General features: G+C 45.0%; 2 protein-coding genes across 16 annotated transcripts in view; one reads left to right on the top strand and one right to left on the bottom strand.

The window, feature by feature from the left end:
• The window catches only part of LOC105468688 (ring finger protein 121), a 67,611-nt gene extending 50,661 nt beyond the window's left edge, over window positions 1–16,950 (bottom strand). Inside the window, exon 1 of one of the 2 annotated variants that reach the window (XM_011718892.2) lies at window positions 16,836–16,950. In XM_011718892.2, coding sequence (XP_011717194.1) covers window positions 16,836–16,898 — 63 coding nt within the window. In that variant the 5' untranslated portion in view covers window positions 16,899–16,950. The remainder of the gene's footprint in view (window positions 1–16,835) is intronic. The other variant, XM_011718893.2, reaches the window with a different exon arrangement.
• Window positions 16,951–17,508: 558 nt separating this feature from the next.
• LOC105468689 (XRCC1 N-terminal domain containing 1, N-terminal like) overlaps window positions 17,509–25,566 on the top strand; it is a 47,199-nt gene continuing 39,141 nt past the window's right edge. For all 14 annotated transcript variants that reach the window (XR_011610899.1, XR_011610898.1, XR_011610896.1 and 11 more), the window contains exons 1-3: window positions 17,509–17,595; window positions 20,183–20,358; window positions 22,250–22,415. Coding sequence is in view for 9 of the 14 variants with exons in the window: in XM_071075221.1 (XP_070931322.1) it covers window positions 22,371–22,415 (45 nt within the window). In the remaining 5 variants the exon portion in view is untranslated. The remainder of the gene's footprint in view (window positions 17,596–20,182; window positions 20,359–22,249; window positions 22,416–25,566) is intronic.

The following is a 25,566-nucleotide window of genomic DNA, read 5'->3' as shown; positions in this document are numbered from 1 at the left end:
TTATTTTCAGGGGAGACGGGGTCTCCCTGTGTTGCCCAAGCTGGTCTTGAACTCCCGGGTTCAAGCGATCCACCCTCCACAGTCTCCCAAAGTGCTGGAATTACAGGTTTAAGTCACTGGACCTGGCCTTTTGCCCATTTTTTACTAGGTTTTTTTTTTTATTGATGAGTTGTAAAAGCTCTTTATATGTTCTACAGACAAATATCTTATTAATATATGATTTGCAAACAGTTTTTCCCATTTAGCCATCCTAGTGGATCTGAAATCGTTCAAGGATCTTTTGAGTCTCATTCTTTGTATTTCAGAGAACTAGCTCGTAATCTGGTATACGGTATGTGTTCAATAAATGACAGACATGTTAAATAATATTAACTGCTTTGGAAACAAGGATAAATGGCTTACTTGTTCAGCATCCCCTTCACACTTAGTACTAGACACAAAGCGAATGCTTGGAAAATACTCAGACACTGAGTAACTCTCTCTTGAACAAACAGTAGGGATGATATTGCAGAAGAATCCAGAGGAACTGGGAAAGCCATCTGAAACAGCCAATGGCTGCTAAGTTTAAAAGTGACTCCTTTTGACACAGTGGCCATGTGAAAAAAATTAAAAATCTTAAAAATAAATAAATAAAAGTGAATCTTGGCCAGGCATGGTGGCTCATGCCTGTAATCTCAACACTTTGGGAGGCCGAGGCAGGAGGATCACTTGAGGCCAGGAGTTGGGAGATCTGCCTGGGTAACATAGCAAGACTCCATCTCTACAAAAAATTTAAAAATTAGCCAGGTGTAGTGGCACACACCTGTAGTCCCAGCTACTCAGGAGGCTGAGGCAGGAGGATCACTTGAGCCCAGGAGGTTCAGACTACAGTGAGCCATGATCACACCACTGAACTCCAGCCTGGGTAACAGAACGAGACCCTGTCAAAAAAAAAAAAAAAAAAAGTGACTCTTCCTTATAAGAGAAATACTAACATAATCCTACTTGATCTTTAATGGCCAGCAGTAAATACTTTCCAAACTTAACATAGCATACAGCTAGGACTGAAGGAAGCTTTAGGGAGAAGGGAAAACCAAAGTTCACGGCTGGTAGTATCAGAAGGCCTAGGTCAGTGGGATAAGAAATATATCTACTATCTTTTCCTTCCTTCCTATTACTCAATCTACAAACTTAATCCAGGTTCTTCAACCTCATGTACTTCATGAGTCACTGTGTCACCCAAGTTCAAATCTTCTGGTGTCCTAATGCTGTCTGTGAAAGTAAGAACTCCTTAGTAGACTACACAATGCCCTCCACAGGAGCACTGAGAGTGAGCTCTCAGGACCACACAAGGCCATGACCTGACCCCTAGCTGTCTTTCCAGTTTTACCTTCCTCTGCTCCCAGCTCCTTTGGGACTTAACATATGCTCTTCTGCAGTATATATAATACATCAGAAATTATGTGCATTTTAGAATTAGATAAATCTGGAAGCCCTACTTGCTGGGATTAAGGCAAACTTTTCCTGTCCCTTAATCCCTCCTCCATTTCTGCCCCAAGAATGATCTTTCTATAATGCACATCTGATCCATGTCATTCACCTAAGTTCCTTTTTTTTTGAGACAGAGTCTCGCTCTTTTGCCCAGGCAGGAGTGCAGTGGCACAATCTCGGCTCACTGCAACCTCCACCTCCCAGCTTCAAGTCATTCTCCTGCCTCAGTCTCCCAGGTGGCTGGGATTACAGGTGCACAGCACTATGCCTGGCTAATTTTTTGTATTTTTAGTAGAGACGGGGTTTCATCATGTTGCCCAAGCTGGTCTGGAACTCCTGACCTCAAGTGATCCTGCCACCTCAGCCTCCCAAAGAGCTAGGATTACAGACATGAGCTACTGCGCCTGGCCAACCTAAATTCTTAAAGCTCTTCTATAGCTAATCATCAGCTACAGATAAAAAATCCAAACTCCTCAGCACAGCATATAAGGCCTTATGTGTCATCACATCTGCCTCCCTTTCCAGTCTCCCTACTTTATCATTACTCCCCACCTTCTACTCTGAGGTTCCAGTAATACTAAACTGCATACAGTTCCCTGAAGATGCCATTCCCTTTCTCACCTCCCACCTTGCACATGCTGCTCCTCCTGCCTAGAGGGCTCTTCTATTCTTTCTTTAGCTGGTTAATTTCTAGTCACTTTCACACTCAGCTATGGTATCACTTCTAGGGATACCTTTTCTGATCCCTTGCCTGCCATTTCTGGTGCTCCCTGAAATCTCTGCTTCTTCGTATTATAGCAATTATTACATCTGTTTACTAACTTTTGTACTACATCATGAGAGCCTGAGAGCAAGGCCTGTGTCTTTGTTATCTTTCACATCTAATGCAGTACCTTGGTAAATTCGCAGTGTGTGACCAATCAATAAACAAGTGAACAGCATTCTCCCAACACACACATGAGGCTGGCAGAACAAATGACTTCATTATTATTTTAAAGCTGACAGGCCGGGCGCGGTGGCTCAAGCCTGTAATCCCAGCACTTTGGGAGGCCGAGATGGGTGGATCACGAGGTCAGGAGATCGAGACCATCCTGGCTAACACGGTGAAACCCCGTCTCTACTAAAAATACAAAAAACTAGCCGGGCGAGGTGGCGGGCGCCTGTAGTCCCAGCTACTCCGGAGGCTGAGGCAGGAGAATGGCGTAAACCCGGGAGGCAGAGCTTGCAGTGAGCTGAGATCCGGCCACTGCACTCCAGCCCGGGCTACAGAGCAAGACTCCGTCTCAAAAAAAAAAAAAAAAAAAAAAAAGCTGACAGCATTATCTATTGACATGTCACAGATAACAGCTGCATAGCAGAGCTAAGATAAAAAGCCAGATCTTCAGAGTACCAGAACAATGTCCAAACGTCCTAATTAACACTAAATGGTACCTAATTAACATTAAATGGTACCATGGTGATGCCATTTATTTAAGTCAAAGCAAAAAATTCCAAAAAATATAAAAGTCAAGCTTGATTATTTTCTTTCCTTTACATTACATATCCAATCCACCAGCAAGTCCTGTAGGCTCTATTTCAAAACATATTCTAAATTTATCCACTTTTCTCCATCATCTCTGCTATCCCTGCTATGGTTTGAATGTTTGTGTTCCCCAAAATTCATATGTTGAAATCTAATCTCCAATGCAATAGTATTCAGAGGTGGAGGGAACCTTTAGGAGGTGATTAGGTCGTGAAGGTGGAGACCTCATGAATGGGATTAGTGCCCTTACAAAAGTGGCTTTAGGGAGGCTATGTGTCCCTTCTGCCACGTGAGGACATAGCAACAAGGAGCCCCCTTTGAAGCACAGAGCCCTTGCCAGACATCAAATCTGCTAGAACTTTGAATTTAGACTTCCCAGCCTCCAGAACTGTGATATATTTTTCTGTGTGTGTGTGTACATATATATATATATATATATATATATATATATATATATATTTTTTTTTTTTTTTTTTTTTTTTCTGTTTTCAGACAGTCTTGCTGGAGTGCAGTGGCATGATCTTGGCTCACTGCAACCTCCGCCTCCCAGGTTCAAGTGATTCTCCTGCCTCAGCCTCCTGAGTAGCAGGGATTACCAGTGCCTGCTACCATGCCCAGCTAATTTTTTTGTATTTTTAATAGAAACAGGGTTTCAACATGTTGGCCAGGCTAGTCTCAAACTTCTGATCTCAAGTAATCCGCCCGCCTCAGCCTCCCAAAGTGCTGGGATTACAGCCGTGAGCCACTGTGCCCGGCCAAATTTCTGCTGTTTATAAATTACCCAGTCTAAGGTATTTTACTATAGCAGCCCAAAAGGACTAACACACACCCTCAACTCTGAAACACTATCATCTCCCATCTGGACTATTACAATAACCTCCTAACCCTCTCATTGAGTCACCTCCTACAATCCATTCTTCTCAAAGCAGCCAGAAAGATCTTTTTAAAAATGTAAATCAGCTCACATCACTCCCATTTTGAAACCCAATCAAAGTCTTCTCATTATACTCTCAAAAAAATTCAACATGTACCGCAGCAGCTACAAGGCCTTATAAATCTGACCTTGCCAGACTCCCTGACCTCATACAACACCATTTTTCCTTTGCTAACTATGATCTGTCGCACTGGCATTCTTTTTTTTTTTTTTTTTTTGAGATGGAGTCTGGCTCTGTCGCCCAGGCTGGAGTGCAGTGGCGGGATCTCAGCTCACTGCAAGCTCCGCCTCCCGGGTTTACGCCATTCTCCTGCCTCAGCCTCCCAAGTAGCTGGGACTACAGGCGCCCGCCTCGTCGCCCGGCTAGTTTTTTTTTTTTTTTTTTTTTAAGACAGAGTCTCGCTCTGTCGCCCAGGCTGGAGTGCAGTGGCCGGATCTCAGCTCACTGCAAGCTCCGCCTCCCGGGTTCACGCCATTCTCCTGCCTCAGCCTCCGAGCAGCTGGGATTACAGGCGCCCGCCACCTCGCCCGGCTAGTTTTTTGTATTTTTTAGTAGAGACGGGGTTTCACCGTATTAGCCAGGATGGTCTCGATCTCCTGACCTCGTGATCCGCCCGTCTCGGCCTCCCAAAGTGCTGGGATTACAGGCTTGAGCCACCGCGCCCGGCCTCGCCCTGGCATTCTTTTTGGTCCCAGGACATACCTTGCTCATTCCCATTAATTTGTACTTAGAACCTTCACCTGAAACATATGTGCTTCCAAATCTGGAAATTGCTAGGTCTTCACCATTCAGGTCTTGGTTCAAATAGCATTTCCTCCGAGGCTTTCCATAACCACCCTATTTAAAGTAGCCCTTCTCTTCCAGTCATCTTTATCACATTACGTTACTTTTCTCAAAGCACTTGTCACCATCTGGAGTTATCCTGTTTATTTGTTATCTGCTTTACCACGTTAGAAACTAAACCTAATATGAGCAAGGACCTCGGTTGTCTTGTTCACTGCTGAATTACCGGGACCTAGAAAAATGTTTGACACTGAAGTCACAAGTATTTGAAGAAGGAAATAATGAATAATTAATACAGACCACAAACTTAATAAATGTTTACTGAATACATGAGTGAATGAATTAGGGAGATAAATAAAGGGCAAAACACAAATAAGTGAAAGCACTGCTATTTAACACTTTTATAGCTGCTCACTTTTCTCCACCCTATTGTCTTTGCTCAAGCTCAGGTCCCCATCATCTCGCTCCTCAAGTACTGCAATATCTCCTAACTGATTTATTCTCCTTTTTCCAACCTGATCCCTCCAAAAGTAACTTCCAAACTTCAACTAGACTTGGTCATTGAGACACAGATCTAACATGTTACTCTTCTGCTCAAGACTCTTCAGTGGCTCTCTACAGCCCAGGCTCTTTAGCACAGTCACTCACTGCTATCCCCTTATGTTTAACCTAAATTCCAGTCATACAGAACTTCGTATAGTTTCCAGAATATTCCACGCTGTTTAACGTCTCCAAGCCTTGCATATCTTTTCATTTTGCTGGACCACTCACTCTTCCTTACCTCACTGATTTTGACTATCTATTGAACTCAAACTTAATCCTCAAGAACAAACTCAAACACCTTCTCCATTAAGTCTTTAAGGATTCCTGAAGCAGAGTTAATCACTCCCTCTTTTGTGTCAGCACAGTACTTAACACATGCTGACACTATACTACAATCATCTGTTCCCATGTCTGGTTTACCTCATGAGACTATTAATCTCCTGAGAGAGTTTTCATCTTTGTGTCCCCGGCACAGTATCTAGCATATATCAGCACTCAATAATTGGTGACTGAAGGAATGAATAAATGTATCCAAACTCCTCAGTCTGGCATTCAAAAATCAACCTCATGTTGGCCCCAACCTACCTTTTCTAATTTAGCTCTTACTCTTCTCTTACTTGCTAATCACAAATACATCCTCATCTCTCAACATTTACCTCGAGCGTTCATTCCTAATGCTCTAATGAAATTCAAATCATCCAGGAAGGCCGAACTCCACGAAGTCTTCCCTAGCCATACCAATGAGAGGGACTTACTTCACCTACAACACTTTGTTTTTTTTCTACTGGAAAAAAACATTTAGTACTTCCTGTTTTAAAATTATGGCCACTATCTTTCCAACTGGACTACAAGTCTTATTTTTCTAACTAGACTGTAAATTCCCTAAATACAAGAAACATGGCTTTCTCTCAACCCAAATTCCTAACACAGTGACTTGCACAAAGCATGCAGTTATCAGTAAATATGTCATTAGTGAGGAATCATATACTTAAGGATTAGAGATTTCATGCCTTTATTCCTTTATACATGTGCTTTTACCTTGGCCTAAAGAGGCCTCCTATCCACACGGTAAACTTTTAAGAATCAGCCTAGGCCGGGCGCAGTGGCTCAAGCCTGTAATCCCAGCACTTTGGGAGGCCGAGACCGGCGGATCACGAGGTCAGGAGATCGAGACCATCCTGGCTAACCCAGTGAAACCCCGTCTCTACTAAAAAATACAAAAAACTAGCAGGGCGAGGCGGCGGGCGCCTGTAGTCCCAGCTACTCGGGAGGCTGAGGCAGGAGAATGGCGTGAACCCGGGAGGCGGAGCTTGCAGTGAGCTGAGATCCGGCCACTGCACTCCAGCCTGAGCGACAGACCGAGACTCCGTCTCAAAAAAAAAAAAAAAAAAAAAAAGAATCAGCCTAAATGCCATACCCTATCGGAAGTCTTCTTTAATGCTCCCAAATAGACTTAAGTACTCCTTCTTCTGCACACCTGTGGTATCTTGTACATAATTTAAAACTCCACTCATCATACTATATTGTCATTATCACTTGATGGGTTCCTCTCCCAACTAGACCATAACCTCTTTAGAGCAGAGATAGTCTCTTTATCCATTTATTAATTCCCAAGACTAAAAAGAGTACCTGGCATAATTAAGTGCACAATAAATATATAGTGACTTTTGAAAATAGTGAATCCATGTCATAGTGTATGCCAGCAATAGTGTACATTATAACATGAAGACATGAGGTTGTATTACCAGGTTCAAATACCACCTCCACTTATAAGCTATGTGACCCTGAATAAATTACTTTTCTGTGTCTCAGTTTTTCTCATCTGGAAAATTAAGATCATAACAGTATTAAAACAGAATTGGCTCTTCCTCTTCCAGTAAGCAGCCCAAGATGAGCTGTGAAAATGGTTGCCTATTAATTTGACCCAGAACATCCCACAAAATCATGCAAATCAAGACATGAAAATCTTCATATAAGGAGACGCAAGAAACTGCCCAAGCCATGGGGGTGGAGGGAAGTTGGGGGGGTGATGCAAATCCAAAAAGCCACAAAGTATCTGAAAGATGTCACTTTATAGAAGCAATGTGGCATCAGTAAGTGTGCCTAAGTCAAACAGTGAGGCTGGGCACAGGGTTCATGGCCCAAAAAGAGTGAGTTTTTGCTGCACACACTGAAAAATGCAGAGTAATGCTGAACTTAACAGTTTAGATGAGCTAGGTGCAGTGGCTCACACCTGTAATCCCAGCACTTTGGGAGGCCAAGGTGGGCAGACCGCCTGAGGTCAGGAGTTCAAGATCAGCCTGGCCAACATGGTGAAACTCCATCCTACAAAAATACAAACATTAGCCAGGCATGGTGGCGGGTGCCTGTAATCCCAGCTACTGGGGAGGCTGAGGTGGGAAAATCGCTTGAACTCGGGAGGCAAAGGTTGCAGTGAGCCAAGATCGCACCATTGCACTCCAGCCTGGGCGAAAGAGCGAGACTCCATCTCAAAGGTTAAAATAAAGAGTTAAGATGTATTAATAGGTTATCTGGTCATCGAACATATCCAGGTGCATGAAGCACCCAAGATGCACTGCCATATTTACAGAGCTCAAGACCAAATTAATCTATACATGAGCTCCCCTGCCACACTGAGATGATCCTACCAAAAAGGAGAAAATCATTACTTAACCAAAAGAGGTGGTTGCACAGAAAAAAAAGATCCCAGAAGAAATGGATCAAACAAAAACGTACGGTAGGAGAATAAATTCAGGATAAAATAAATTCAAATAAAAGGTTTTTTAAAAGAATTAAGGCCAGGAGCAGTAGCTCACGCCTGTAATCCCAGCACTTTGGGAGGCCGAAGCAGGCGGATCACCTGAGGTCGGGAGTTCGAGACCAGTCTGACCAACATGGAGAAACTCCGTCTCTACTAAAAACACAAAATCAGCCAGGCATGGGGACGCATGTCTGTAATCCCAGCTACTCAGGAGGCTGAGGCAGAAGAATCACTTGAACCCAGGAGGCGGAGGTTGTGGTGAGCAGAGATCTACCACTGCACTCCAGCCTGGGCAACAAGAGCAAAACTCTGTCTCAAAAGAAAAAAAAAAAGAATTAAGAGATTACACTTGTAAAATGCTTACTTTACTGCCTGGCACATAGTATGCACTAAAAAAGTTAGCTATTCCTGTTATCATTAAAATAGGAGAAAAGACTTTTTGCAGGGCACTAAATGACAAGCTCAGAGGTAATTAGGCTCAATCCTATGGGCAACAGGGAGTAAAATGTCGCATGAGGCTTCTAAGTAACAGAATGCATTGAGTTACTGATAACACCCTGTGAAAAAGGAGGACAAAATGAACAGAAACCTTGGCAGGGGTTATGCTCTCTGCCTCCCCTTTCTCCAGTCTCTCCCTAGCGGCCCGGGGCCAAAAACCCCATGGCCATGATCCAGCATCCTCTTGGGAAAGTTGCACTTTAGAGGGAACTAATGAGTTTATGTTCACCTACAAATTTTTCTCTGAGGAATAAAGGTAACAAATGACTTCAAGGGAAAACACAAATAACATAGAGATGAGAAATGACACAAGATGGATTATATTGGATTGCCTTCCATTGAGTAAGATTTCAGACCAAATAAAGCCAGGAGTACTGGGGCCTACATCCCCCAGAGGCATTCTCTGGCAGTGTTTGTGCCATGGCAAGTCAGAGATGCAAAGAAGCAGAATCTGGGAAAAAGTATGACGAGGACTAAAAAGTTGAAGCAATACAGAAATAAGAATCTAATCCAATCTGAGGGACACTCCGACAGAGGCATTCAGAAGCAATAGTCTGACCATGGAATGATTAGCTCGCTATCATTAGACGGGTTCACATACACACTGGTGTCCATTTTCTGGGGATGCTCAACATGGGTGGATGGACTAGATTTAAGATTCATTTTCCAACACAAAAATTAGCTGGGCGTGGTGGCAGTGTCTGTAATCCCAGCTACTCTAGAAGCTGAGGCAGGAATCACTTGAACCCAGGAGGCGGAGGTTGCAGTGAGCCAAGATCGCACTCCAGCCTGGGCAAACAGAGCGAGACTCTGTCTCGAAAAAATAAAAAATAAAAATTCAAGTTCAATAAATATTTGAATAACTACTCCATGCTAGCCACTGTGCAAGATTAGGTGCTGAAAATACAATGATGAAAAAAATGATAAGGTGCAGTCCCCTCAAGGAGTTCCCTGCCTAATGGAAGAGACAATACGATATGGTAAGTGCTGACGGAAATCTGTACAGGGAGCATGGGAGCAGAAAGCAGTGCCGATGACTCACTGGTAAGGACCAATTTGGCATTAATCTAAATGAATTCAATGAAAATATTTCATAGGCAGTTTAAAAACAAATACTGATATGGTCAAATAGTACGCATGCCAGTCACACTTTGCGATTTAGTCAACATTCCCTTTATCCTTGACAGAATCCACACCTACAAGCATTCTTATTTACTCAATAAATATATTGATATGGACTATGTGCCAAGCACTGAGCAAGGCACTGAGGAACGTACAAAGATGAGAAAAATAGTCCTTGCACTCAAAGAATTAAAATATTCCTCTTCATCTTCATCTGTCCTTCCCCTCTTCTCCTAACCCCCTTACTGATCGACTGACATATTAAATTCCTTCTGGAAGTAGATGTGTTATTAAGCCATAATAAAAAAGTGACCTGAAAAAGGCCAGGCCCAGTGGCTCACGCCTGTAATCCCAGCACTTTGGGAGGCCGAGGCAGTGGATCACGAGGTCAGGAGATCGAGACTATCCTGGCTAACACAGTGAAACCCCGTTTCTACTAAAAATACAAAAAAAAATTAGCCGGGCGTGGTGGCAGGCACCTGTAGTCCCAGCTACTCGGGAGGCTGAGGCAAGAGAATGGTGTGAACCCAGGTGGCGGAGCTTGCAGTGAGCCAAGATCGCACGACTGCATTCCAGCCTGGGCAACAGAGCAAGACTCCATCTCTTTAAAAAAAAAAAAAAAAAAAAAGTGACCTGAAAAAAAAGCAAGGGTGAGCTGGGGGTGGCAGGTATTGGAATGGGAATTTAAATGGGAATCTGCCAGGGTATCTGCCACAGCATGAGGTTTTGACTGAATTCCAAAGTCAAAGGTGATGGAATAAGAGGTTATATATAAGCCCTTTTGTCTACTCCTTCCCCATCACCATTTTAAATTCTGTCATCCCAATGTTAATTATGAGCACAGATTATTAAGCATAATTATAGGCCAGGCGTGGTGGCTTACGCCTATAATCTCACACCTATAATCCCAGCACTTTGGGAGGCCAAGGCGGGCGGATCACGAGGTCAGGAGATGGAGACTACCCTGGCTAACACGGTGAAACCCTGTCTGTACTAAAAATACAAAAAAATAGCCAGGCGTGGTGGCACGCACCTGTAGTCCCAGCTACTCAGGAGGCTGAGGAAGGAGAATCACTTGAACCCAAGAGGCAGAGGTTGCAGTGAGCCAAGGTCGCGCCACCGCACTCCAGCCTGGACAACAGAGAGACTCCGTCTCAGAAAAAAAAAAAAAAAAAGGAGAAGAAGAATTATATCTTCATTCATTCATTCATTCAGTCATTCACTAGTATTTACTGAGTACCTGATGAGAGTTATAAGAAACATGGCCAAGGCCGGGCGCGGTGGCTCAAGCCTGTAATCCCAGCACTTTGGGAGGCCGAGGCGGGCGGATCACAAGGTCAGGAGATCGAGACCACAGTGAAACCCCGTCTCTACTAAAAATACAAAAAATTAGCCGGGCGCGGTGGCGGGCGCCTGTAGTCCCAGCTACTCAGGAGGCTGAGGCAGGAGAATGGCGGGAACCCGGGCGGCGGAGCTTGCAGTGAGCCGAGATCGCGCCACTGCACTCCAGCCTGGGCAACAGTGTGAGACTCCGTCTCAAAAAAAAAAAAAAAAAAAAAAGAAACATGGCCAAAATAAAACTCTGGGATCCAAGTCTTTCAAAGCTGCAAAAGATCTCAAAGGTCACCTAGTCCAAACCCACCATTTCACAGACAAAAAACTGAGGTACAGAGAGACTGGAATCTTTCCTGAGTTCACATATTTATACATTTATTGAGTCATACTCTATGCCAGGCACAAAGGATAAAGGAATTTTGAAAAGGCCTTCCTTTCTAGGAGAACACAGTCTAGTGGGAAAGACAAATACCATGACTCCAGTTAAATCACCTCCGGAAAGGAAGACCCAAATGTACAAAATGGAAATGTCTAGCGTAGAACAGGATGGGCAGTATAGAGTACTCATATTGCCCGTCGTGGTTAACAGCACAAGCACTGAAGTAGTCTTGGATTTGAACCCCAGTTCTGTCACCTACCTGGCTGTATAACATTGGGCAAGTTACTTAAATTCTCTATGCCTCAGCTTCCACATCTATAGAATGAGATAGTAATAATAGTACATATCTTATAAGGTTATGGTATTAAATTAGATCATGAATCTAAGGGCTGGGTGCAGTGGCTCATGCCTGTAATCCCAACACTTTGGGAGGCCGAGGCGGGCAGATTGCTTGAGTACGGGAGTTTGAGACCAGTCTGAGCAACATGGTGAAACTCTGTCGCTACAAAAAGTTAGCCAGGCATAGTGGTGCACACCTGTGGTCCTAGCTACTTGGCAGGCTGAGGTGGGAGAATCACTTGAGCCTGGGAGGCCGAGGTTGCAGTGAGCAAAGATCACTCTACTGCACTCCAGCCTGAGTGACAGAGTGAGACTGTCTAAAAAAAAAAAGAATGCATTTAAAATACTTGGCACAGGACTAGGCACAGAATAAGTAATCTGTATTATTTCACCCTCAGCACTCTTTTCTGCTAAGCCCTGGCTTCAGAACCCTTCTCAACACAGGCTTCTAAGTATCTATGATCAGGTGGCTGTCTCTGAGATAAAACAAATCTGCTATTCCTAGTCTAGAATATGAGTCCACTGTTTACTACTTTATGGCTTTTTCCCCACTACACTTGCCACCACTCACTTTACATGCCTAAAAAAATCCAGAGGTAGTCAGATATCCAGACTAAACTTCAATCACATATTCCTTGATCCCTCAGTAAGATACTGGCTTGGACCAAAAATCTCTAGAGAAGAAAATCCCTGGCAACAAGGTATATTTACTAAATGTCTATAGGGAGAGAACCACAGGTGAAAGAACAAACAAAAACCCAGTGATTACTGCTTGAAGAAGCAAGGGATGGGAACTTCCACAGTCTGCCCGCTGGGGGTTTACCAACTTATCTGGGAAAAGGAGATGTAACACTGACTGCCACTTCCTCCTTGATGTACCTAACGCACTCCCCTCACTATCACAGTATCTGTGACATATTTTGCATGTACTTATCACTCTTTCTCTACTCATACCAGTCTGTGAACTCTCTGAGGGCAATTATCACACTTTATCCATCTTGGCATTATCAGGCACACCAAAGTGCCTGGCACACAAATGTTTCAGAAGTTTGAGGACTAAGTTGAGAAATGAGGGAACAAACTTAAACAGAGAAAACAATAAAAGGCAAGGGGAAAAGGTATCAGTGTAGATCAGAATAGTCCAAGAAGCCAAGGGAGCTAGAACTTTAAGGGGCAGGTGGAATTTCAAAAGGCAATAAGGGAAAAGAAAGGTATTCTAGGCAGACTGGACAGCACCAACAAAGCCTGGCAGTAATTAGAAACAGTACATAGAGTGCTACAGCCAGAAAGAGCTAGAGACGATTTCATCCAATAATTCAATTCTCATGGGGATGTCATAAACATTTAATAAAAAAGCATATACCATTAGGCAGAAGAGCTGGCATATCACAAACATCCACTAAATGGTAGCTATCATACTACTAATCAAAAATAATGATTATCAAATACTTATTGGGTGCCTACTGTATGCCAGGAACATACTGAGTGAAGAGAATACAATGGTGAGCAAGATACACTTGGACTCTGCTCTCTCACGAAGCTTACAGTCTAGTGGGGAAGGCAGACAATTTTATAATGGTTGGTGGGGGTGGCCTAGGCAAAGTACAAGTAGGCTGAAGGAACATAAAGTGGGGTCACCCAGGCTGGGCGCGGGGGCTCACACCTGTAATCTCAGCACTTTGGGAGGCCGAGGTGGGTGGATCACGAGGTCAGGAGATCAAGACCATCCTGGCTAACACGGTGAAACCCCGTCTCTACTAAAAATACAAAAAATTAGCTGGGCGTGGTGGCGGGCACCTGTAGTCCCAGCTGCTAGGAAGGCTGAGGCAGGAGAATGGCGTGAACCCGGGAGGCGGAGCTTGCAGTGAGCCGAGATCGCGCCACCACACTCCAACCTGGGCGACAGAGCAAGACTCCATCTCAAAAAAATAAAAAAATTTTTTTAAAAATTTAAAAAGTGCTGGGCGCGGAGGCTCACGCCTGTAATCCCAGCACTTTGGGAGGCCGAGGCGGGCGGATCACAAGGTCAGGAGATCGAGACCACGGTGAAACCCCGTCTCTACTAAAAAATACAAAAAATTAGCCGGGCGCGGTTGTGGGCGCCTGTAGTCCCAGCTACTCGGGAGGCTGAGGCAGGAGAATGGCGTGAACCCGGGAGGCGGAGCTTGCAGTGAGCCGAGATCGCGCCACTGCACTCCAGCCTGGGCGACAGAGCGAGACTCCGTCTCAAAAAAATAAATAAATAAAATAAAAATAAAAATAAAAATAAAAATTTAAAAAGTGGGGTCACCCAATCAGTGGACTATAACAGAAAAATCCTTGGTTTTCAAAGGGTGGCTTCAAGCACCTTAGGGGTTCTGTTGAATCCATTCAAGGACCACAAGGCTTCAGAGTGAGATTTTGTTTGAATAAAAGGATTCATGACTAAATAAAGGTTTAAAAACCACCAATCTAGGCCGGGTGCGGGGGCTCACGCCTGTAATCCCAGCACTTTGGGAGGCCGAGACGGGTGGATCACGAGGTCAGGAGATAGAGACCATCCTGGCTAATATGGTGAAACCCCGTCTCTACTAAAAAAATACAAAAAAACTAGCCGGGCGAGGCAGCGGGCGCCTGTAGTCCCAGCTACTCGGGAGGCTGAGGCAGGAGAATGGCGTGAACCCGGGAGGCGGAGCTTGCAGTGAGCTGAGATCCGGCCACTGCACTCCAGCCTGGGCGACAGAGCAAGACTCCGTCTCAAAAAAAAAAAACAAAAAACACCAATCTAGTCCAATCTCCTCTTTTAACAAGAGTAAAACAGGGCCAAAGAGAGATAAATTATTCACCTGAGGCAATAATATTAATACCTCAAGTTAGCTGCAGGCTGGGATACCTGCTTTGAACTCTGGCTTGAGCTGGAAACTCCTCACTGAATCTGCATGATTTCATATCATTTTGGTAGATAAATAGGACTTGGGAGTGGACACATCCAGATTCACAGTCACTAGCCAGGCAATGCCCTGGCTGGCCCTATTGGGTATTGAAGTGCTTTTCTACCTTAATTCCCAAGTTAGCTTTCTGTGCCCAAAGGGTGCATCTAATTCCTTTCAGAGGTTGGTTAGCCTCCCCTTTGAGGAGGAAATCACTAGCTCCAGGAGTAGACTGACACAGTGGCTCACACCTGTAATCTGAGCACATCTGGGAGGCCGAGGTGGGCGGATCACCTGAGGTTGGGAGTTCAAGGCCAGCCTGACCAACATGGAAAAACCCTGTCTCTACTAAAAATACAAAAAATTAGCCGGGCATGGTGGTGCATGCCTGTAATTCCAGCTACTGAGGAGGCTGAGGCAGGAGAATCGTTTGAACCCAGAAGGCAGAGGTTGTGGTGAGCCAAGATTGCACCACTGCACTCCAGCCTGGGCAACAAGAGCAAAACTCCATCTCAAATGAAAAGAAAAGAAAAGAAAGAAAATGTTATTTTCTCCTCTGCCAAAACTGCTCTTTATCTCAATGAACCCTGACATACACAACTAAAGCTTTGAGATATACGTAATTGTCTCAAGGGAGAGCCCATGACTAACAAACCATAAATAAGAACTTCAATGCAGTATCTACCCTTTCCAAAGTGTCTTCAAATATATCTCATTGAACCACAGCCAACTGTAATCATAGAAATGTAAAAGCCAGAAGGGGTCTTAGAGGTCATTTCCACAACCACTTCACCTAACCAACCAACCGATATCCAAACACCTATAGTCTCTAGTGATTGGGAGGCAGAAGACTACAACACTTCTTTAAAAATTCCCCTGCTGTGATCACCTGCCAATTTCTCAGTCCCTTCCTCCCATCTTAATGATCTCAATCAGGTAACCCAACTCCTCCAACTCATCCCACTACCAGACAAGTCTTAGTGCTTCCCAAGTCCACTTCTCCCTTTCTCTGAACCTCATCTTCAATCATCCCCAATCCTCCCCACTCTTCCCACACCCAACACACAGCAAGGGGCCTCTAAGATTCTGATCCCTCAGAGATCTCCCTGGTTCTATCTCTGACAACCAATCCCCTTCCTCCTACTCCTGTGATGTCTCTGTCCATATGCTGGCATGTGCAGGATCACAAACACCACTAGATCTCAATGCCTCTGGCTTCAGAATCTTTTCATTTTCCTTTTTTACCTCTCTCTCTGCCCTGTCCCTTCACTCCTTTCACACTCAACATCTCCTTTCTCCTAGTGATTCCTTCAAGGACCACCGGTAATTTAATATCCCAGTCTTTAAATGCCTATTAGACAGGTAAAGGGAACATACAATCTCAAGGAGCTCACCTTCAAGGAACTCATAAGTCTAGAGGGAGAGAGAGAGACACTTATTTATCGTTTAAAACTCAGCAACTCCGGGAAGCCTTCCCTATCCCAAGCTGAACTGTTACACACTTCTCAGTGCCACCATTATATCTTTAATGCAATGACTATTCTTGTCTGTCTCCCACCACTAGATTGTGGGCTCTTCAACAGAGGAGCCCCTTGTCTCCCTAGCACCTGGCCCAGGATCCGGAACAAAAGTCATAATGTTTATTAAGTGAATAAATGTATGAACTCCGGCATACAATCATTTATTCATCCACTTGTTCCTTCATTCGTTGACGAAAACTTTACTGAGCGTACATTAGATACAAAGTCTTAGAATGTAAGGATAAACAAAACATATCCAACTTTAAGATAACTCAAAGCTATACTACTAGTGGATTAGCACTCTTTCCAGGTCTGTGTCCCCAACCCCCATCCTAGGCTTAGACAGAGTCCTCTCCCACAGAGGAAGCCCTTGAAGAAATTCACGCCTCTCCAACTCAAACTACCTCTTAGCCCTTCGGTCCTACCCTAAGACCCCCAGCTAGTAATCACAAAATCTTAACACCCCCACCCCTCCGACCTCTCTCTCTGTCCTCCATCTCCAACCTTGAAGCTAATGCAAGTCTTCTACTCCCAAGGCCGCCTCGGAGTCCCCAAGTCAGGAGTGCCTCTGACTTCCCTCTCCACGCACCCGCCCCCTAGTCAGCTCCTTCCCTCTCAGGATCTTTCCCGTCTCTCCTAAGACCCCCACCTCCCGATACCTCACTGCCCCTCCCCTCAGTCTCAGGCTGAGTCTCTCCTCGTCTCTCAACTCCGCTTACCTCATCCAGCTCCCGTTCCCCAGCAGCACCACCTCCAACCTCCACCTCCACCACTGCCGCCATCTTCACGGCTCGCCCCCTTACCGCAGTCCCCGCGCGAGCCAGCTGCTTCCGCCGTTCAAGTGCTCCTAGCCAATCGGCGGCTCGGACTCCAGCAGAGGGGGCGGGGCATCAAAACAGGCGGAGACTGTCAGGCATCAGGAGGTTATCTACCTGATGCACGTTTCAGGATCAAGGAGAGAGGAGTCCCGTGCCCTTCCAAGCTTCAGGAAGGGAGCGTTCTTGGAAAATGAGAAATTTGAATCGCATTATTTTCAGTGGAACTATTTAACCAATTCTTCCCTTTGCAGAGCCAAATGGGAGAGTTCCTAAACGGGCAACTTTCGCGACGCTCCCTCAGTGTGGCCTCCAAAGAGCGAGACGTGGGGACTAGGAACTACGTTTCCCAAACTGCACTGAGGCTGACCCGGAAGTTTAAATTCCGCTCCCTCCACGAGAAAGAGTTGTAGTGCGTGAAAATAAACATTAAAACACACGCAAATGTATTTTCCTGGCTGCAGCACCTGCCGTCTTGCCTCGGTAGGAGTCATTTTCAAAAACAGCAGCTTCTTGAGGCCCAGAACGCATTCCTGTGCTACGGAAAGCGGAAGAGAAGCTCTCGGGGTCAGAAGGCGAAGGTTAGAGGGCCGAATTGGCGGGAGAATAGGTTGGTGGTCCACGATCTGAGGCAACGGTGGCTCCGCGAGGTCCACGGTCCCGGGTGAGGGGCTTTGGGATTTGTTGATGGGGAGGGGAGTGGCCGAGAGGGAGGAGGGGTGGCCATCAAGGAAATGAACAGAGCAGCCTGTTCCCGATGAACAGTGAAAGCAGAGGTACGGCTTGAGCTCCAGAAACTGAGAGCTTAAGAGCCTTGCGGGACCTCCACGGCCCCCACATTCCGCGTCTTAGTTAGGCTGTCATGCCAATTCATGCATCTCTGCACACTTTTCTAACCCACATCCTGCGGCCCCCGCTTCTGCCGTACCCTCGTTTTTGTACACCATACTGCCCCATCCCTACGTATGCCTTCGTAACTGATTTTTCAGCAGCATGTGAACTCGATACCTTGCAAGCCTGTAGCCCCAGTGCACACGCCTCTGGGCGTCCGCCTGGATCTGTCTGGTGAATGGAACTAGGATGGCTTGTGAGTCTACAGAACGTCTAGAAAAGTCAGCTTTAGGCCGGGCGCGGTGGCTCAAGCCTGTAATCCCAGCACTTTGGGAGGCCGAGACGGGTGGATCACGAGGTCAGGAGATCGAGACCATCTTGGCTAACACGGTGAAACCCCGTCTCTACTAAGAAATACAAAAAACTAGCCGGGCGAGGTGGCGGGCGCCTGTAGTCCCAGCTACTCGGGAGGCTGAGGCCGGAGAATGGCGTGAACCCGGGAGGCGGAGCTTGCAGTGAGCTGAGATCCGGCCACTGCACTCCAGCCTGGGCTACAGAGCGAGACTCCGTCTCAAAAAAAAAAAAAAGAAAGAAAAAAAAGAAAAAGAAAAGTCAGCTTTATATTGGGACCAACAGAAAATTACAGGGAATTATTTACATCATCTACAGGCATCTCATGTACTTAAATAAAAATAATTATTTTCATTTTGTGAAACTTAATACGGAGAATGTTATAAACACTGTACACCCATCACCCTAAATTGACTATTGGCCTTATGATTTATTTGCTTACTCATTTTTTAAAAGCTAGGTAATACAATAAAAGTTAAACTTACCTGTTTTTTCTACTCTCAAGCCCATTACCCTCTCATCTTCTCCAGAAGCAACTATTATGGATTAGAATTAGCTTGTGTTCTCCCAATCCATTTTTAAAAATTATACGTAGCCATGACTATACAGTATTGTATTGTGTTTCATTTTGTTTTTTAATCCAAGTGCTTTTTTTTTTCTTTGAGATGGTGTCTTGCTCTGTTACCAAGGCTGGAATGCAGTGGTTCAATCTGGGCTCCCTGCAGCCTCCGCCTCCTGGGTTCAGATGATTCTCGTCTCCCGAGTAACTGGGACTACGGACACGCCACCACACCCGGATAATTTTTGTATTTTTAGTAGACGCGGGGTTTCGCCATATTGGCCATGGTCTCGAACTCCTGACCTCAAGTGATCCACCTGCCTCGGCCTCCCAAAGTGCTGGGATTACAGGTGTGAACCACTGTGCCCAACCTGAGTGATACAGGGTCTGGCTCTGTCACCCAGGTGGACTGCAGTGGCGTGATAACTGCTCACTGTAGCCTCCATCTCCCAGGCTCAAGCAATTCTCCCACCTCAGCCTTCTGAGTACCTGGGACTATAGGCATGTGCCACCACACCTGGCTAATATTTTAAATATTTTGTAGAGATCAGGTCCCACTATGTTGCTGGTCTTGAACTCCTGGGTTCAAGCAATCCTCCTGAGCCTCTGCCTCCCAAAGTGATGAGATTACAGGTGTGAGCCACTGTACCCAGCCTTTTAGGTATAATTATTTGTCTTTATTTTATTTTGTTTTATTTTATTTCATTTTTTGAGACAGAATCTCACATTGTCACCCACGCTGGAATGCAGAGGGATGATCTTGGCTCACTGCAACCTTTGCCTCCCAGGTTCAAGCAATTATCCTGCTTCAGCCTCCCTAGTAGCTGGGATTACAAGGATGTGCCACCACACCCAGCTAATTTTTGTATTTTGAGTAGAAATAGGGTTTCACCGTGTTGGCCAGGCTGGTGTCAAACTCCTGACCTCAAGTGATCCACCCACCTCGACCTCCCAAAATGCTGGGATTACAGGTGTGAGCCACCATGCCCAGCCTAGGTATAATTTTTTAAATATGTTGTGAGGTAGGGATCTACTTTTATTTTTCTTCTCATTGTCAACCAATTTCCTGAGCATCATTTATTACTTTATTGCTTCTGACAGAATCATGATGCTGCTCTGAAGTGTGGGAGATCATGAACATGACAAAAATCCACATCCTCAAAGAGCTTACTACTTAGTAAGGAGGCACACAGGGTAAACAAGTAATTACCAAAAAATGGCAGCAACAGTTTTTGTAAGGGAAGGAGTTCTCAAAGAACTTAATCTTGTGAGAACTACAAGCAGTTTGATTGTCAGAATTGCCAAACCAAGAGTGTTTATTTATTTATGTATTTATTTATTTTTGAGATAGGGTTTCACTGTCTCCTAGGCTGGAGTGTGATGGTGCGATCTCAGCTCACCGTAACCTCTGCCTCCCAAGCTCAAGCAATCCTCCTGCCTCGGTCTCCTGAGTAGCTTGGGCTCCAGGCACACACCACCACATCTGGCTAATTTTTTTTTTTTTTTGTAGAGATGGGATTTCGCCATGTTGTCCAGGCTGATCTTGAACTCCTGGGCTTAAGATATCCACCGTCCTCAGCTTCTCAATGTGCGGGGATTACAGGCGTGAGCCACCATGCCTGGCCTGAGTGTTCATTGACGATGAGAGATGGTGGAGTTTTTCGCATCAAATCACAAAAATATACTGTGAGTTTCTTCAAAACAGAGGCTATATCGTACTTATTTTTATTATTTTTATATCTCCAAAATCTAGCAGAAAGAAGGAAAGATATTTGTGTGCCCAGTGAGTTCCCATAGTGGGAATAGTGAGCTTTAATTAATCTGAGCCCTAGAGAGGAGATTCAGGACTCATTTTTCATTCTTCTGTCTTTGAAGCCTTAGCCCCATATTGGCTGTGGCCTGTGAGGAGTGCTTGATGTTTGGATGGCATTCACTAAGAGTTTGTTACTGCTATTGCTACAATCTACCCCACTTTGAATCCTTTATGACTGTGAGCCCTTTGGAGCACAATTTTTATGGCCATTCATTCAACAGACATTTGCAAATCAGGAACTATATTCTCCCTTTTACATTGGGTACACAGAAATGAATCAGACATGAAACCTGTCCCCCAAGAGCTTACAATTTGTCAAGGGACAAAGAAGACATATCCCATATAATTGTAATATGAGGCACTCTATTAAAGGCTAAGTGAGGATTGACAGGATGGAGCTGTCACCTTAAGCTGTTTCAGCAGAGGAGAGGTGACATTTGAGCACCAAAGATGCATTAGATTTGGTAAATGGGAAAGAGAAAGAACATTCCAATCATAGGCAATGGCATGAGCAAAATCTTGGAGAAAAGGGAAAAAAACTTTTGGTGGGGAGGGTAAGCAAAAAGACCATTATGGCCAGGCGTATATCAAGAGTCATGGACTCATATTTTCAGGAGCCAGATGGGTAATAAACATGAATAAAATATACAGGGTTAAATATTTGAAGATATTCCACCTAAAGACATTCAGACAACTTTAAAACTCCTCTCAGCAAGGAATTGTTGAAGCAAGGTGATGGATGCATGAGTTCATTATAGTAATATGTGTGTTTTTGCATATATTTAAAAATTTACCTAAAATGTTTAGCAAAACACGAAGTACAAATACCCATGTGAACTTTTTTTTTAGAGTTAGGGTCTTACTCTGTCACCCAGGCTGGAATACAGTGGCACCATCATGGCTCACTGCAGCCTCCAACTCCTGGGCTCGAGTGATCTTCCTGCCTCAGTCTCCTGAGTAGTTAGGAATACAGGCACATGTCACCACACCCAGCTTACCAAGGGTTTTGCATAAATCAGCAAGTCTTTGAAGATGTCTAGTAGAGGAATAACTTCATGAAAAGCTAAATGTAGGAAGATTCATTTTAGGAGAAGAAGAAAAAAAGTTGTGTCATATATTTTGTTGAACATTTGTTGCCTATCCTTACCATGTACTAGGCTCTAGTGATATAAAGGTGTATAATTTAAGGCACAATTCATGCCCTTGAGAGCTCACGTATATACAAATCCGACATTAACATCTTAATATATTATTTTGCACTTGCTGCTGTGTTGCCTTCTGGTTGCATTCGAGTTATTTTGTGTTTTTTGGAGCCTCATCAGCTGATCCAAACCTACTCCCTGCCACCACTCCCACCAGGCCCATGTTGGTCATGGACTAACTCGGCCGGGTGCAGTGGCTCACACCTGTAATCCCAACACTTCGGGAGGCCGAGGCTGGTGGATCACGAGGTCAGGAAATCGAGACCATCCTGGCTAACACAGTGAAGCTCCGTCTCTACTTAAAATATAAAAAATTAGCCGGGCGTGGTGGCATGTGCCTGTAATCCTGGCTACTTGAGAGGCTGAGGCAGGAGAATGGCATAAACCTGGGAGGCAAAGCTTGCAGTGAGCCAAGATCGCACCACTGCACTCCAGCCTGGGTGACAGAGTGAGACTCTGTCCCAAAAAAAAAAAAAGAAAGAAAGAAATGAACTGACTGCTGCAAATAACTCCTGTTATCACAGGCACGGCTAGTTTGTTTTTCTTCTGTTCTCTTTTTCAGGAGTGATATGAGGATTCTTGCTTTTCTGGAAGCTAACACATAGTCAGTGCCAAAGTAGTGACAGAAGAAATCTTGGGAGGAAGCATTTTTGCCTTGTACTTGAAACAGCTGCTGGGCCACCATGGCTCCTGTGAAGATCAGCCATGTGGTATCATTTTCTTCTCAGGTATATTAATCAGCAGGCATGATTTGTTTTCTTGATAACTGAAAGGAGTGAAAAAACAGGAGTCTTGGCTCCACTTTCAGGAAACTCCCAATCTAACAGAAGAGACATTGTGCGTTCAGAGTCTAAGAGAAGAAACAGCTCTTGCCCTCAGGTTGTTCCCACAGAAGTGCAGGAAGCGCAAAAGAAGTATTCTCAGAAGTTGAAAGTACACAAAGCAGCACCCTCAGGATTCCAGCCAGTTTGAAGGGCGCTGGCAAAGCTGTAAGACCAGAAACTGCACCAGGATCCTCAGAAGGGGAGTTCGATCATTCTATCATTGAGAACAGGGCAGGGCACTTGAGGTAATCCCAGACTTGTGAGGATATCACCACCACCATCAAGTGTGATCTCAGCCTCCTTCCTGAAAGTTCTACAATATCCCAATTAGGGCTAGATTCTAGGCCCTGAGACCAGGCCTGATCTGATGTGGTGATTCCTAGGGACTTCCCACCCTTTCCTCTCCTGTCACTGCTCTATTTACTCCTACTCGCCCTCTTCCTCTTCTGTTATCCTGGTCTTTCTCAAGGGGTGCCATTGGCATTTGGGGCCATAAGTCTGTATTTTGTAGCAATATCTTTTGCATGATGAGATATTTAGCATCCCTGGCCCCCAGGCATCTTAGTCATTGTGACAGTCAAAAACATCCCCACACATTTCAGGGAGATCCTTAGACCAGGCATGGGACTCATGCCTGTAATTCCAGCACTTTGGGAGCGTAGGGCAGGAGGATCTCTTGAGCCCAAGACTTCAAGACCAGCCTGAGCAACACAGGGAGATCCCATTTCCACAAAAAATTAAAAATTAGCCCTGTGTGAGAGCATGTGCCTGTGGACCCGGCTACTCAGGAAGCCATGGTGGGAGAATTACTTGAGCCCAGGAGGTTGAGGCTAATAGTGAGCCATGATTGTGCCACTGCACTCCTGCCTGGGTGACAGAGCAAGACCTTGTATCAAAAAAAAAGAAAAAGAAAAGACCCTTAGAGGATCTTTAGGAACTAATATATTAACCCCTATTCTAAGAAAAATAGTATTACACTTACCCTCCTTACCTGCATGGTCAGGCTAAACAATTTGCTTCATAGACTTTTTATTTTTTTTAGATGGAATCTCGCTCCGTTGCCCAGGCTGGACTGCAGTGGTGTGATCTTGGCTCTTCACAACCTCTGCCTCCTGAGTTCAAGTGATTCTCCTGCCTCAGTCTCCTGAGTAGCTGGGACTATAGGCACATGCCACGAGGCCCAGCTAATTTTTGTATTTTTAGTAGAGATAGGGTTTCACTATGTTGGCCAGGCTGGTCTCAAACTCCTGACCTCATGATCTTCCTGCCTTGGCCTCCCAGAGTGCTGAGATTACAGGCGTGAGCCACCACGCCCGACTGCTTCATAGACTCTGAGCCTTATAAAATGCTAGAGAACATTAGCTAGTTTCAAACTTCGTGTTTTCAGCTGTACTCTGTAGAGAGACCCACTTCTGGAAGTTGAAAGGGAGAAGGGGACAAGTATGTCCTTAGTCCTCCCTACCTGTGCTCTAACCAGAGCTCTCCTTTTATTTATCAAAAAAACATGCACATGTGCGCGTGCACACACACACACACACCAGTGTAAGATTTCAGTTAAAAGGGTTTTATTGCTAAAACAGAAAAGGTTGAAAACCATGAGTCTGGTCTCTCTCTTTCACTTATGGATGAACACATTTAGATTACAGGGCTCATACCTGTAATCCCAACACTTTGGGAGGTTGAGGTGGAAGGTTAGCTTGAGGCCGGGGTTGGAGACCAACCTGAGCAATGTAACAAGATCCCATCTCTACAAAAAAATTTTAAATGGCCAGGTGCGGTGGCTCACAGCTATAATCCCAGCACTTTGGGAGGCTGAGGTGAGCAGATTGCTTGAGCCCAGGAGTTCAAGACCAGCCTGGGAAACATGGTGAAGCCCCATCTCTACAAAAAATACAAAAGTTAGTCGGGTGTGGTGGCATGCACCTGTAGCCCACCTCCTCAGGAGACTGAGGTGGGAGGTTCCTAAGCCTGGGAAATTAAGGCTACAGTGAGCTGCGATTGTGCCACTGCACTGTACCCTGGGCAATGAGCAAGACCCTGTCTCAATTAAAAATACAAATTAACTAGGTGCAGTGGCATACACCTGTAGTCCCAGCTACTCACTTAGGAGGCAGAGGCAGGGGGATCACTCAAGTGATCTTTGCAGGGATTTGAGGCTGCAGCGAGCCATGATTGTATCACTGTACTCCACCCTGGGCAAGACCCTGTCTCTAAAAAAAAAAAAAAAAAAAAAAGAGAAGAAGAAATTTGTGTGTTTGTTTGTTTGTTTGTTTGTTTGTTTGATATAGGGTCTCACTCTGTCGCCCAGGCTGGAGTACAGTGGCCCAGTCTTGGCTGACTGCAACTTCCGCCTCCCAGGCTCAAGCGATTCTCCTGCCTTGGCCCCCAAGTAGCTGGGATTATAGAAGGAAAGAAATTTAGACCCAGAGAGAGAAAGTAGTTTCCTCAAGATCTGTCAACCAAAAAATATCTGACTTTAGGTTAGAACTCATAATTTATATCTCAATATCATTATTATTGATTTTGATTAATCACTTTATATCTAAGCATCAGTTATAAACTTAGAATAAAAATATTTGACTTTCTTATCCCACAGAATAACTATAAAGATAAATAAATGTCCTTGAAAACATCTTGGCTGGGCTCGGTGGCTCACGCCTGTAATCCCAGCACTTTGGGAGGCCGAGGTGGGCAGATCACCTGAGGTCGGGAGTTCGAGACCAGCCTGACCAACATGGAGAAACCCCATCTCTACTAAAAATACAAAATTAGCCAGGGGTGGTGGTACATGCCTGTAATCGCAGCTACTCGGGAGGCTGAAGCGGGAGAATTGCTTGAACCCGGGAGGCAGAGGTTGCAGTGAGCAGAGATCACGCCATTGCACTCCAGCCTAGGCAACAAGAGCAAAATTCCATCTCAAAAAAAAAAAAATCTTATAAATGAAATAGCGTATCATGGTGGTTAAGAGCTCTGCTTTTAGGCCGGGCGCGGTGTCTCACACCCGTAATCCCAGCACTTTCGGAGGCCTAGGCGGGCAGATCACAAGGTCAGGAGA

This window comes from Macaca nemestrina, chromosome 12 (assembly GCF_043159975.1).
Source record: "Macaca nemestrina isolate mMacNem1 chromosome 12, mMacNem.hap1, whole genome shotgun sequence".
NCBI lineage: Eukaryota > Metazoa > Chordata > Mammalia > Primates > Cercopithecidae > Macaca > Macaca nemestrina.
This window is presented reverse-complemented; position numbering and strand designations above follow the sequence as displayed.